This window comes from Penicillium cosmopolitanum (genome assembly GCF_028827165.1).
Source record: "Penicillium cosmopolitanum strain IBT 29677 chromosome Unknown utg000009l:1.0-9042332.0:1.0-9050551.0, whole genome shotgun sequence".
Lineage (NCBI taxonomy): Eukaryota > Fungi > Ascomycota > Eurotiomycetes > Eurotiales > Aspergillaceae > Penicillium > Penicillium cosmopolitanum.
In genome coordinates, this window is record NW_026622679.1 from 6,426,244 (window position 1) to 6,439,605 (window position 13,362).

The following is a 13,362-nucleotide window of genomic DNA, read 5'->3' on the forward strand; positions in this document are numbered from 1 at the left end:
AGGCTTCAGCCATACCAAGATCTTATACGAAAACGGCCGGCATTTCCCAGTCAATTTATCTCTGCCAAGAAGTTTCGATACGTCGAATGCGACACTGAGGTAGCATAATCCAGTAGCGGATAATGATATCTTTTCAAGGTTATATCGAATGGAAATAGGATACTACTCCCGGAGGCTAGACGCCTTTCTTGCACCTTTCGTGATCCACCAATCAAGACCCGAGCGGAATGCTTTCGAAAGCAAATTGTGCCCTTCCTAAGTTCCCCGTTTAATTACTTTGGACAAGCTAGCCTTGAGTGTTTCGGTCTTGGTAACGGACACTCGTAAATAGGGTTATCAGCAAGGCGTTCGTATATGCCGGAGGATTACTACCTAAAAAATAAGCCACTGAAGTGAATCTATACTTCTCCGGTCAGCTTGGCATTCGGTGGGATATCTTGATAACGTTAGGCACCCCTAAATTACAGTGGTGTTGCAAAAGTTTGAAAGCCCTTTCGTCTTCGCCTTCTAATCGCGAACAAGTAGCTACCCAAGATGGAATAGATTGGCCAGTTTACTCCATCTTAGGTAGCTACTAGTCTTCCATTCGAAGGTGGTTGATAAGGGTGGGCAATAGGAGGTTTCAAACTTTCGCAATGCCACTGTAGAAATTGAGCCTCGCGTTCGCATTGATAATGAGCTAGGAATCAAGTTGAGGAAACCCTTAATGAGAATATAATGAAAGTGAGCTACAATCATCGATGTAATTTCGATATAGTAATGAGTTCAAAAGAAAATTCAAATCAATTACGACCTACGATAGTGAACGAGGACTTTGGGCTTAAATTACTAGGCTGCCAGTGTGTTGTGGGAAATAGGGTGGGGCGAACCCAGGGTCCGAAATGCATGTATTCATAGGTACATATGCATATTAGCATGCGGAGGGGCTTTCAGAGATACGAATGATTGAGTTTCATAAAAATATCCAAGTGGAACTGGCATTTCCTGCTAAATTGAGAATTTTCGTCAGTCGAAATAGTTGGCAGGGAATAGCTTTTCTTGTTCGGCCCTGCTTAATCCCTCGGCAATCGGGTTTGCGCATTTAGCATCGATAGTGACCCCGCAAATTTTCTCCCCAGCAAGTATCCCACCCCAGAATCGAAATCAAAAGACTGCGATGATTGAACGAATTGGCAACGATCCGTCCAACTTTTGGACTTACGATGAGGAGACGGGGCTTGTCGATCTTTCGCGAGGGGCTGGGCTGGGCAAACGGCTCACAGTCGAGACCACAACCGGTCCTATTCGGTTGAACCCCGATACGAGCGTAATGATCATTGTCGACATGCAGAATTTCTTTTTGTCGCCTGCCGTTCGCCCTCGAGCTAAGCCGCAAGAGCCTACGCCCGCCGAGGGGGCTGCGGAGGCATTACTTGGCATTGGAATTCAAGCCGCGCGAAGCCGTGGCATTCGTATTGTCTGGCTCAATTGGGGCCTTACCGAGGAGGATTTGATGAAAATGCCACCTGCAGTGATGCGCGCATTTGGGCCATATGACTCGTCACGCAGCGACATGAGCAAGGCTGTGCCATCCAAGCCGGGCATGATTAGAACCAAGAACCGTGAGCTGTACAAGGGCCTTGGGGCAGATATTGGCCCTGTGGACCTTGGGAATGAATGCCAAGTCGAAGGCGGGAGAGTGCTGATGAGGGGGTCGTGGAATGCTGCCATTTATGGACCTCTGGAGAAGAAGTACCAGACGAACAGTTCTGACAACCCTTCGTCAGTGACTTCGAAGCCCGACGTCCTCATCCACAAGAATCGCACATCTGGACTTTGCCTCTCAAACACAGACCTGGAAATTTTTCTAGAGAAAAATGGAATTACGACTCTGCTCTTTGCTGGCGTTAACACAGATCAGTGTGTTGGTGGAACATTGATGGATGCATGTAGCAAGGGATACGACTGTGTTCTTCTGCGTGATGCATCCGCAACAACGGGGACTCCCTTCGGAGCGAGTGAGACATGGGAGTGGAATGTGACAAACTCCTGGGGATGGGTGACAACCTGCAAGGCTCTGGACGATGGGGTAACGGTTTAAATGAGAATAGGTGCTGATCGGATGAGAGGAGGTTGCATGGAAAGGAGGTTGGTGGACGCGTAGAGAAAAAGGGAGACAACAGGCGATGTTCATGCCTGAGGCATCAGAGGCATCAACAATCAGTTTTATTATAAATACTAACGTCGTTTTGAATATTGAAATAGTAATATTTACTAGGTCTTCTCACCAAAATTCTTGGTGACCTGCCAGTGCCATCCATCCCGTCCCCTTTTCACAACCCACGTATTCGCATTCAATCTCTCCGTTTTTCAAAACAGCTGTTTCCACCCACAGCCCGAGCTTGCCTGACTCCATGGCACCCTTGGGGCCATATGCCCGCATGAAACGACTGCGCAATGCCGCATGTCCCTTATTGGTCCGCCCAATTTGCTCCATATGCTGCAGGTCTTTGAAGTAAAAGAATTGAGCCTTTTTGTTGTAGTTGAGAGCTTTAGGCGTAGAAACTCTATAGACACCAGTTTCCGGTGCATAGCACATCCGGGAACCCAAAATCCCAGAGTCAGGACCAGCAGAAAAGAGGTCTTTCATCCATTGGGTGACAGATGAATCGAAATTGTCATTCCAGTATTCTTTTTCTTCCGCGGTGATATTTGAATGGTCTTGGCCCTCAACCACAAAACAGATATTATCCGGAAATTTGGTCATCAAGATGCGTCCAGGTCGATCCCCGTCGAGAGAGTCTGGTATGGGTTGAAAGGCTTCGAGGTCCCGTTCGATCGGCGAGGCGAAGTTATCCTTTGAATGGGCAGCCATTCTATGCCGATAGCAGCCCCAGTATCCAGTCTTATTCCCAACTGAAATTTCAGTTCCAAGGTGGCCTAGTCCAACAGGCTCGCTCTTGTTTGTCATATATTGTGTTCTGGATGAATCTGGAGACATAATCTCTCTCCACATGCCAGCAGAAACTGGCAGGCTGTCCCAGAAATTTGAAACCTTTTCACTACCCCACCAAGCTAGGTAGGAAGTGCGAGACTTCCAATAACCGAGCCATATCAAGGTCTTCCCCTCTCTAGCTGCAGCACATCCATCATGGTCTTGAAGAAATAGATCGAGATGGGTTGCGTGAGGTGCAATCAGGCCATGGAACTCCCCTTTAAGGAACCGCTTCTCCGGGCTTTCCTCGCCGTCAGACAACTGAAGCCCAAAAATTGAGTAGACAAAGGGTTCTTCTGAAGATAATTTCACCGCTGACATCGCGTGTAGTCAAAGTCGGTGTTTGATCAGAGGGATACAGGGAGGCTAAAATGTGCAGTCTTGTTCACCTCTGAGGTAAAAACCTTGAACGAGGAAAGATGTTAGACTCTATCAACATATGGTGTAAAAGCGGAGTGGGTACTCTGGGTATTTAAGTCTACGGCGCTCCAAAATGCCCAGTTGGGACTTATACAGCGCTCCATGAGCGCTGTATAAGTCCCAACTGGGCAGCCTGCAAGCATCGTGCAATCAACGAAACGATTTGCGGAAATTTCCGTTCCGCACCTCACATACCTCATGACTAAAGACATGCCAATTTACAGATAGCAGATTAACTATCATGAAAACGAACCCCGTGGTGAGATATCAAAGCATGCTGATTCGATACCAGGAGATTTTCTTGTTTTGCGATCGCTGCGGGGGTTATGCTTCCGCAAGTACTGACTTAGACCATTGGTACCACGCTCATTGTAACAACCAAACATTGGAAACCTTAACGAAATTGTTATCGCGGATTCGACTGGAAGATAGTAGTAAACTATCTGAAAGCCAAGATAAACCGTAACAAAGTGCGGAATCTTTACCTTCGCATCATACCAGCCCAGGCACCTGGTGGATTGGGTGAATTTCACCTGAAGCCAGCCTTGAAGGGCGGGGTAGAAGTGGACACATCGACACGCATAAATAGATGAGAGCCCTCTCTTTGCTGTCTCAATCAGCACACTGTATCTTTCGCTGAATAAATTGAACTCATATCACCTGTACCAAGCCATCATGCCCGAAAGCAATGTCCGTGTTGCGGTCACCCAGGCCGAGCCTGCCTGGTTAGATCTCGCTGCGGGCGTGACAAAGACGTGTGACCTGATTGCGGAGGCTGCAAAGAATGATGCAAAGCTGATCGCATTTCCTGAATGCTGGATACCTGGCTACCCTTGCTGGATTTGGTGAGTGCGAGTAGGTGCTTGAGTAGGGGAGAATGAAATAAAGCACATTTCTTCTGATATCACATCATTCTTCACAGGTCACGATTGCTTGACATTGAGCTGAATGTCGCCTATGTAAAGAACTCTCTCCGTCTGGACTCCCCGGAGATGAAGCAAATCCAGGATTGTGCCAAGGCGAATGAAATTGCGGTATCTCTGGGATTTGCAGAGAATCACAATGACACTCTGTACATTGCCCAGGTGATGATTGACACTGATGGAGAAATCAAATTCCACCGTCGAAAGATAAAGCCTACACACATGGAGCGTACCATCTTTGGCGATGCCTCGGGTGAATGCTTCTCAAGTGTTGCAGACCTTACTTTTGCTCGAGTTGGCGCCTTGTCCTGCTGGGAGCATATCCAGCCACTGCTAAAATACCACACGCTTGCTCAGCAAGAGGATATTCATATTTCAGCGTGGCCAAATGTGTTCCCGCATACCGGAGGACAGGATCTGTGGTCCATGTCGGCAGAAGGTTGGTTGGTCTCTGCAGTGTATGAAGTAGTTGCTAATCTCCATCACAGGTTGTCACAGTTTGTCCCAGACATATGCCATAGAGTCGCAGAGTTTCGTCCTTCATTGCACCGCAGTTCTTGGGCAAGGCGGCATCGAGCAAATGAGAACCAGCAGTGGCATGCTCATGTCTTCACCTGGAGGAGGAAGCTCTGCTGTATTCGGCCCTGATGGAAGAAGGCTTACCGAGCCAGTTGAAAGCACCACCGAGAAGATTATCTATGCAGATCTGGCCATGGACCTAATTGTGGCCACCAAATTGTTTGCGGATCCAACTGGTCACTATAGCCGCCCAGATCTCATGTCACTGAACGTCTGCACCCGGGTGAAGAAAATGATTTGCGAGGAAGAGAGCGAACCAACGGAAAGAGTTAACCATGATCTCAGTGATGAAAAGTGACTCATTTTTAGATAGCGAATTCCCATACGCCAAAGTTCTTTTGAATCAGGACTATCATAATTCAGCTCCAATTGGTGTCACAGTAAATCTGGGTAGTTCTCGAAAGTCTGGAAAAATTGTGACAAGCCAAAAAGTTCATCATCGACCGATATTGGCATATTCACCATAGAAATATCAAAACTATGTTGCTCATCACTTGCAAAAAATTCTCCAATCGGTTCGACAGCATATGAGGCATCGAAATGCCCACCTAGACCTTCGTAAGCCGCGACGGATATTGCTGGATCCAGATTGGTACACGTAACAGATGTCACCTCGGGATTGAGTGGTTTGAATTCATTTTGCACTTGACAAGCCGATGAGTCCTTAGTTTGATTGCCTCCATCATTACCCAAAATAATGAAGCCCACATTCCACCGCCTCGCAAGAGCTTTGATAGTGTCGATGCTCTTTTGAGAGCGTAAGGGCCAGTATGGACTAAGTCCGCGTAAGAGACTCAGACAGTTCCTCACTAAGCGAGTACTGTGTCCCCGAAATGATGAAGAGGTCGCGGTTGTATTCATCAGATGCACTATAGATGCACTGAGAATGTGGTGGATTAGAAGTGGGTTGGCATGTTTAAATCCGTAGGACTTGCAGTATCGCTGGACGAGTCGAATCATCGAAGCAGCAGCAGACGTGATAGACCGCAGTACAAGTGACATCGCCTGAGATATTTTATTCTGCTCGGTCTTTAACGATGCGAATAGTCTAAGGAATGGTGGCATGGTGATCAAGATGGCCATATGATAGGCCATATGGAAAAGAAGTGCGGGTTTTGGCGGTATTCCTCGAGTGACTTCGAGTCGCTTGTCGCGCGATTTGAAAAAGCGACATAAATCCTCATGAGTCGAAATGAGCATGCGAACTTGATCCGAAACACTTTGCGTCTCGAAAGAGGACGAGAATCTGTTGCAAAATGTTAGCCAATGATTCATAGATTCATCTAATTTATAAGCAGACACACATTTGATCCATATTCTGATCATGCATATACCATAGTTTGCATTGCCAAGCGAATGAAATTTGGGCTATATCGCACTTTCCATCATGGAAATACGTCTCGATGGCAGGGACATTAACCCGACGCCAAGGCAGGATGCAATTCCTACCCAAAATTGAAATCGACGTGCGATCTGTCATATAAAATGACCAAAATGTTTGAACGGTTTCAAGTGGCGGCTTGACAGATTGAGCAGCGATCTCATCCAGTGCGAGCACATGAAGGCGCAAATGGACAGCCATCCCAGCTGCCATTGACAGAAAAGTCCAGCCGAGGTGGTCTTGCCCTGAAGCAAGGGACCGCCATGATAAAATGCAGAGCCCTTGGATGACGCAGATGGAGGGTGCATGTCTGAAACATGTGAAAATCAGACTCTCGCTCAGCTCCGCAAAGTCATCACTAAGTTCCGATGAATCGGACTGGCTTTCGAAGGTTGCGCCTGCTGCTAGCATAGCGGCATGAAGGAAAAGAAGATCGGGTGGATGGTCTGGGAATGTAGAAAACGCCGCAGATGTTTCGTATTGTGTGAACTGATGTTCCCCATTAATGCAATCTAGAAAGAGATTTGCAAGTACGTTGATTCGACCCGGATCCTGGCCATAATATGAGATATGACGGGGTGTGTTGATTCGCGGGGCACGATGATTTCGAATTGCAGCAGTATCGGTAGATTTGGAGCCGGGCTCAGAGTTAATGGTAACTCCATCTGCAAGATTCGTACGCCACATCATGACACTCAGCTCCTCCATTGATTGGAGAGATTGGCTAGATCCTCCACCACCTTGAGCTTGTCGTTCATAAGAGGGGCGCTCCCGCTGATGAACAGAATGTGTATAGTTTGAACGATCAGCGTCAAATTTTGGTAGATCGGAGGTGTCATGCTTTGAAGTGATGCTGCTCTGAGTCTGAAGTGCTAATAATGCTTCAACCTGATTTTCAAGGGACTTCACGTATGTCTCGTCCCAGTACTTTCGCCTGTGAGTTATTAGCTCATGGCCAAATCGATAAGGAAAAGGGTCGAGCTGACTTGCGTGGTTTGGGTTCCTTCACATATACACAGGTCTTATCCGTCTTTTTGCAATATGAACATTGGGGCTCGACCCCGTCGCACTAAACAGCGATTGACGTTAGTCTGGTTCGGAAACTGATACGGGCGATTGGAGATATCAAGTGGGAAGGTACTCACTCGGCGTTTGGAGGCGCGGCATTGTTGGCATGCAAATCCAAGTAGCTTTGGCTTTGAGTCTGACATTGAAGAAGCATACGAATTCAAAGGAATGACAAAGGACTCAAAGATTAGCCTTTCTTGGATTCAGGGCGTAATGAGGAGCAGCCCGATTTGGAATCGATCGGCACGTGACCTTCGATCGGAAGTATAAAATTTGGTGATTTTTTAATTGTGCAGCAGACTAGAGAATGATCAAATTCGAAAAAGCTTTACAGATGAGGAATTAGTTCAAGTTCATCAAATGGTCTTTCTCGCCGTGACATGACTCAACCACCACCCCAGCTCCAGCCCCAGTTTCCCTTCTTGATCATACATAACAAGATGTCCCGCATCCTCAATTAATACCACATCGCGAGCATTGAGTTTTTCTTTCAGTCGTGCAGCTGTTTCCATTGGAATCCATCTGTCCTCCGTCCCCCATATTATTTGCACTGGCATTCTTTTCCCCACCTCGGGGTATTTATGCTCTACCTCTTCTGTGTTACGGCTATTGGCCTGCACCATCTGCCTAATGAAGCCCTCTCGTCCATCTGCATTCAAAAGCCACGGTCTCTTCAGCATCTCCATGGTATCCTTTCCAATTTCTCTATATGCCGCATCCCGAATGTATGCTTCGACCACACCCTCGAATACCGGACCAGTCAACGCATTGAAGACAACCTCATTCTCAGCGATCAGCTTGAACAGAGGTTGGCCAAACGGACCAATTGCAACGACATTTATCAAGCATAGGCTTGCATAATCACAGTGGTGGATTATATGTGCCCGGAGACACATCAGGCCTCCATGGTCATGAGCAATAACATGAGGATTTTGTTGCCAAGTTTGTGCCCAAAATTTAAACAGTGCGGCAAACACTTCCGACTGTCTGGCTAGATCTGCATCAAGGCTCACTTTGGTGCTGATTCTATTCTCTGTCTCTGACAGTGGACTTCCAAGAGGGCTATCGCCGAACCCCGGATTGTCGAAGAGATAGATGTGGAAGTATTTGCAAAGAGTTTGGGCATACGTCGTCCAAACTCGAGATGACCAGGGTGTACCATGTACGAAGACAAGAGGGGGGGAATTAGGATCACCTAATGAGGTCCACTGAATCTCGTAGGCGTGGGTGGAAGTAGAATGGTGGAAGGTTTGCGTGAGCTCAACGGCAGACGGAGTTGAATTCATATTGGGTATCAGATAGTATGAGTATATCCTTGTTTGAAAGACTTGAAAATATAAATTCGTGTTCAGAGTTTTGAAATAAAATCGCTCCTAAGTATTAAATCCTGAGAATGTAGGAAATGTACATTTGTAATGTCGCATGCCCACAAATCGTTTTCATTGGTCAATTACGAAGCAACAAATGCACAATGACACACCTCCCAACTGTTATCGACGTTATTACACATTGATTCCATGGTTCCATTATACCTCATCGAAACTAGTAAGCTTCTATGGGGCCAGCTTCTGGCCAAGCATCAATACCGTCCAATAGTACCAACCCCATTCCGGAAGACAAATGCGTCTCCATGTGACAATGCAGAAGGAATGCACCGGGGTTTTCAACATGATAACGAATGGCGATCCAGGCTTCTCCGGCTGGAGAAGTCACAAATGTATCACGGTAAATGGGCTTTTCAAGGAAGCTTTGCGGAGATTCTTTGGAAGCCTCTGCAAGGGAGTTCCATGTAAACTTTCCCCGGTCGGCCCCCATCTGAAACGCTTTGTTGGAATGTTTGTGTATGGGATGGGGAGGCTGTAACTTCGTTGGCTCTGGAATCACGAGTTGGAATACAATGTCCACCCAAGTGTTATTCATGGTCTCTATTTTCAAAGCTGATTCCAGACCTGCTGCATTTGGGTCCAGTATAGCGGGCTCCATTGCAGCGAGATTTGCAGGGAGAAATGTGGTCCCGTCTAACGTCCACTTCCAGGACGAATTGAGGCGTCCAAGTGAGAGAAGATGGAAGTCATTGGCATCATCCGCTGGCAATATTGGTGGATATGGTGGAAGGTTGTTGGTATTGAGTGGGATCACAGAGGCCGTTGTGTTCATCCCGCCATAGTCGATGTAAGGTACCGACTCATATGTGGTTTGCTCGCCACCCTCATAGCCGAGAACTGCAAATCCAGAAATTACCTGGTTTCCATTCCCAGCAACTCTCATTGTATAATTTGCGGGCTGTTGATCGAGTCTGACCATAGCTGAGTATCGTTCGCCGTTGTAAATCGGAACCTGATGAGCCAGCTGAGGCTCGATATAATGGCCATCAACCTCGTATATGTACATCGGGTGCTCATCAATCGATACTGTGAGAGATTTGAGGCTGGCGGCGCTGATAAAGTTGAAGCTTGCCCATTTTTTGTCCGCATTTACCTGGATAGTAGAATTCGTGCCTTGGCTTGGGATACATCCGGAGTTCAACCCCCCAGGAAGTTTTTCGGGATGATGATCCCAGTCCCCTTGTAGAGTGGCCATGAAAGGATCGCATCTTTGTAATATAATTAGCAACATTCACCAAATTCATTTTGATCACTTACCCTTTGTCAGTCAATGGTTCGGTTACAACTGCACGAACCTGTGGCGGCTGCAGGGCAGTAAGTTCTTCTGGGTCTTTGCAATAAACTGATCCTCCACCATTGATAAGCACGCTATCGGAGCAACTTGCAGAATTTAAAGTTAGTAATCTAGTATGATCGTGTGAGGAAGAGATCCTCACAAGATATCGTATCCAGTCTCCATTACAGCCTGCATGTATGCATCTGAAGTGAGATGGTCCCAGTCGGAGAGAACCACCAGGTTGGCATTTTGCTCTGCAAGCTTCATGGCCTCAATATCATCGGGATCATCAGAGATCATGGCAAAGGGCGAATCGTTATCAGCTGGTGGTCTAGGGATAATGTTAGAAGGAAGAAGGGGAGTTAAAGCGAAGTTTGGATCTGCCTCACAGAACTTGAATTGCCCCATATAATCCATCCATTATTCGATCTTTGTCGTGGGAATGGTACCAATAAGTTCCCTTCTGCGTAGCTGTCCACTGGTACCTGTATGTTTGGCCGGGTTGTATAGCCCACTGCGATAACCCAGATACTCCATCGGCCCAGGGTGTTCCTTTCTGTCTAGAACCTCGAATTAGCCAACTTTAGTTTTAAAGTATGACAAATGATTTCTTACTCAATTCCATGGAAATGTAAAGATGTGTTGAACGGTAGATGATTGGTTACATCGATCTTCTGCGATTAGCAACCTAACAATTTGAGGTTTGGTTGGAACTCACAGTGACTACATCGCCCTGGTCCATGATCAACGACGGCCCGGGAAAAGCATCATTCACAAAAATCATGTCGCGCTTGACGCCATTGGGCGCACCCTTCTCCCATGTAAGATCCAAGGCGAAGTTGACCTGGGCTGCCTGTGTCAAGGCCACAAGCTCTAGAATCGCGGGAAGTAACATCTTGCTAGGCGCCATGTCGTGCTAGATAATAGCCCTCTGAGCTTCGTTGATGCGATCGGCAAAATCTTTCAAAAATTGAAACGCGTTGCGGAGTCTCGAGATTTAATGTCGAGTTTGACCCCTACATACATGCCAAGCTGTGGACTGGCTTGCTCGTTGATGTTCACATTCCTGTCGCTCCAAAGGGGCTAGACGGGATGGCGATCACAACAAAAGTATGGTGAGGTGTCAGGACTTTTAGACCGAAACTCAAATGAAAATAAAATAGGGAGCTCAGTAGTATGAGAACTTTATCCGATTAAGGCAAACTAAGAAGCCCTAGAGGTTCCATTCACATAAGCTTCTTGAAAATGTACTTAAATTACACCCGGGCATGACGGTAAGTTCAAGATCTTGATATTCAAGTTCTGGTGTGTAGGGTCTATGCTTCCGTTGATGCTTGTTATTATTCAAATTCCTCGAATCAAATCAGCCGCCCGCTCAGCCACGGCATAGACAGTAGCCATGGGATTGGCATGAGGCGTAAGAGGAAAAATGCTCGCATCAACAACGCGTAGATTTTGTGTACCATAAACCTTCAGATCTTGATCCACCACACCCCCAGCAGAGCGAGGCAGCATCGCGAGAGTCCCACAGATATGATGGGTTGTCAATGCGTTTGCACGAATGCTGGCCTTTATTGACTCAATGTCCTTAGGTACATCACCTAACTCGAGGTATTGGCTGAGAGCCGGGGTATCAATCAGGTCGTACATATTCCGCACGTTTCGAGCTAATAATTCGAGATCAAGCTCGTTCCTCAGGAAAGCCGCATCCGCAATAGGTGTCTCTTTAAAGCGATTGGAGCTCGCATGCAAACTTCCTCGTGAAAATGGGTAACTGTTTATGACGCCCAAAATGGCTAGCCCCGGAGAGGCGAGGGCGAAGAAGGCACTGGCGGAGGCCTCGTTGGGGTGCTGGATAATCGATCTTATTATTTTGCTGGGTGCGTCCTCCGTCTCGGCATACGCAGCGAGAAGCTTATTTTGCTCATTTGAGGAGACTCTCATGAATCCCACCCCTTTGAATCCAAGATTGGCGCCTTCGACTCCTGATTTGGCTTTGATAGGAACAGGTATTATTTGCATGAGGTGATTTTGAAGATTCCGTCCCACGTTAGGCTGGTCGATCTTCACTGGAATGTCGAGGTAGTCCAACCACTTGCTGTCACCTATACCGGAGTGCTCTAAGATCACGGGCGAACACAAAGCCCCGGCAGCCAAAATTACTTCTTTCTTTGCCTTTATAGTTATAATCTCTCCATTGTAATCGACGCGAGCGCCAGTCGCCAATATATCCGGAGATGAATGATCAAATAAGATCTCTTGCACTGTGGTCTCAGTGCAAATTCTCACATTCGGACGAGATGCGGCCACAGTGCCATACTGGCTGTCGGCACTACTGCGCTTGCCGGTTTTGGGATCGATGGTAGAAAACAATGGCCTGGTCCCAGTTGTTGTATCTTCGGCGAGAAGGTCGGCATTATTGGTCTCATATCCCTGGGACCTGAACGCATCGTCCCACGCTTGAGTAAGTCGCATTCCAACCTTATCCTCGACAATAGGGCAACTTAATTGGATAGGGCCGGCGGTTATATCGTGTTGCTGCTTATTGAAAGAGGGTAGTCCCTCCGGTGCGGTGACGGTATAGCATTTCTGGAGGTAAGGACGCAGGGATTCCCATGTCCATTTATCATTTCCAAGTTTTGCCCAAGCATCGATACCCACTGGAGACGGAGGCACAAATGCTAGCCCGTTGATTGCCGATGAGCCCCCGAGTACTTTACCGGTCTGATGATCTTGAACGCGGTCGTTAAGGCCAGTCTGATATGTCAATATGTCTGACTCTCTTCTGGGTGTATGGGGATGGATTGCATACCTGAGGAATGAAATTGATTTTCGAATTCAATTCGGAGTCAGACAAACTTTCCCAGGCATCAGGGTTTTGAATTCTTGGATCTTGCCTCCCATCGGGGCCAGCCTCTAGTACAGTGACATTGATATTCGGGTCCTCGGATAGTCGACAAGCAACGACTAATCCAGATGTTCCACCTCCAACCACAATATAGTCGGTTTCATGGGGTAAATTGGGAGTGGCCATCGTGGTGGAAGCGGCAAGAAAAAATGGAAGTAAGGCAAATCTAGAAATGAAGAAAAAGAAAAAGAAAATACAACAGGGGCCCCCGGCAAAAGATGACGATGAATTGAGAGACGTAAGCGCGAAGCGTCAGACCACTTTCCCCGCTTCTCTTCATTTCGAAATGGGTACAATGGGGGGGCCTGAAATCATACTAATCACTAATTGCAAAGCTTGTCATACTGCGAAGACATGGCCGAGGCAGATGAGAATCAAATGTGTACTATTGGTTGATCCTATTACTTTGATAAACACTTGGTCCAATGCTAGTGCCTGTCTAGAAAGG

General features: G+C 47.1%; 8 protein-coding genes across 8 annotated transcripts; 2 read left to right on the plus strand and 6 right to left on the minus strand.

Annotated features, from left to right (window-relative positions):
* Positions 1 to 1,156: 1,156 nt before the first annotated feature.
* On the plus strand, positions 1,157 to 2,080 carry N7509_010480 (cysteine hydrolase family protein; the record flags this gene model as incomplete). The annotated part of the gene is made up of 1 exon (XM_056635117.1): positions 1,157 to 2,080. One exon carries the CDS (start codon positions 1,157 to 1,159, stop codon positions 2,078 to 2,080), a length of 924 nt encoding a protein of 307 aa, XP_056485737.1.
* Positions 2,081 to 2,263: 183 nt separating this feature from the next.
* Positions 2,264 to 3,295, minus strand: N7509_010481 (phenylacetaldoxime dehydratase family protein; the record flags this gene model as incomplete). Its single annotated transcript, XM_056635118.1, has 1 exon — positions 2,264 to 3,295. The coding sequence occupies one exon, from the start codon at positions 3,293 to 3,295 to the stop codon at positions 2,264 to 2,266; it is 1,032 nt and encodes a 343-aa protein (XP_056485738.1).
* Positions 3,296 to 4,069: 774 nt separating this feature from the next.
* Positions 4,070 to 5,194, plus strand: N7509_010482 (carbon-nitrogen hydrolase family protein; the record flags this gene model as incomplete). The annotated part of the gene is made up of 3 exons (XM_056635119.1): positions 4,070 to 4,239; positions 4,317 to 4,756; positions 4,806 to 5,194. 3 exons carry the CDS (start codon positions 4,070 to 4,072, stop codon positions 5,192 to 5,194), a joined length of 999 nt encoding a protein of 332 aa, XP_056485739.1.
* Positions 5,195 to 5,271: 77 nt separating this feature from the next.
* Positions 5,272 to 6,096, minus strand: N7509_010483 (fungal specific transcription factor domain-containing protein; the record flags this gene model as incomplete). Its single annotated transcript, XM_056635120.1, has 1 exon — positions 5,272 to 6,096. One exon carries the CDS (start codon positions 6,094 to 6,096, stop codon positions 5,272 to 5,274), a length of 825 nt encoding a protein of 274 aa, XP_056485740.1.
* Positions 6,097 to 6,184: 88 nt separating this feature from the next.
* On the minus strand, positions 6,185 to 6,964 carry N7509_010484 (fungal specific transcription factor domain-containing protein; the record flags this gene model as incomplete). The annotated part of the gene is made up of 1 exon (XM_056635121.1): positions 6,185 to 6,964. The coding sequence occupies one exon, from the start codon at positions 6,962 to 6,964 to the stop codon at positions 6,185 to 6,187; it is 780 nt and encodes a 259-aa protein (XP_056485741.1).
* A 737-nt stretch (positions 6,965 to 7,701) lies between these two features.
* N7509_010485 (alpha/beta fold hydrolase) lies at positions 7,702 to 8,631 on the minus strand (the record flags this gene model as incomplete). Its single annotated transcript, XM_056635122.1, has 1 exon — positions 7,702 to 8,631. The coding sequence occupies one exon, from the start codon at positions 8,629 to 8,631 to the stop codon at positions 7,702 to 7,704; it is 930 nt and encodes a 309-aa protein (XP_056485742.1).
* A 256-nt stretch (positions 8,632 to 8,887) lies between these two features.
* On the minus strand, positions 8,888 to 10,916 carry abr2 (laccase abr2; the record flags this gene model as incomplete). The annotated part of the gene is made up of 6 exons (XM_056635123.1): positions 8,888 to 9,938; positions 9,988 to 10,110; positions 10,167 to 10,337; positions 10,396 to 10,566; positions 10,622 to 10,680; positions 10,725 to 10,916. 6 exons carry the CDS (start codon positions 10,914 to 10,916, stop codon positions 8,888 to 8,890), a joined length of 1,767 nt encoding a protein of 588 aa, XP_056485743.1.
* A 434-nt stretch (positions 10,917 to 11,350) lies between these two features.
* Positions 11,351 to 13,040, minus strand: N7509_010487 (GMC family oxidoreductase; the record flags this gene model as incomplete). Its single annotated transcript, XM_056635124.1, has 2 exons — positions 11,351 to 12,763; positions 12,819 to 13,040. The coding sequence occupies 2 exons, from the start codon at positions 13,038 to 13,040 to the stop codon at positions 11,351 to 11,353; spliced, it is 1,635 nt and encodes a 544-aa protein (XP_056485744.1).
* Between the last annotated feature and the right edge of the window lie 322 nt (positions 13,041 to 13,362).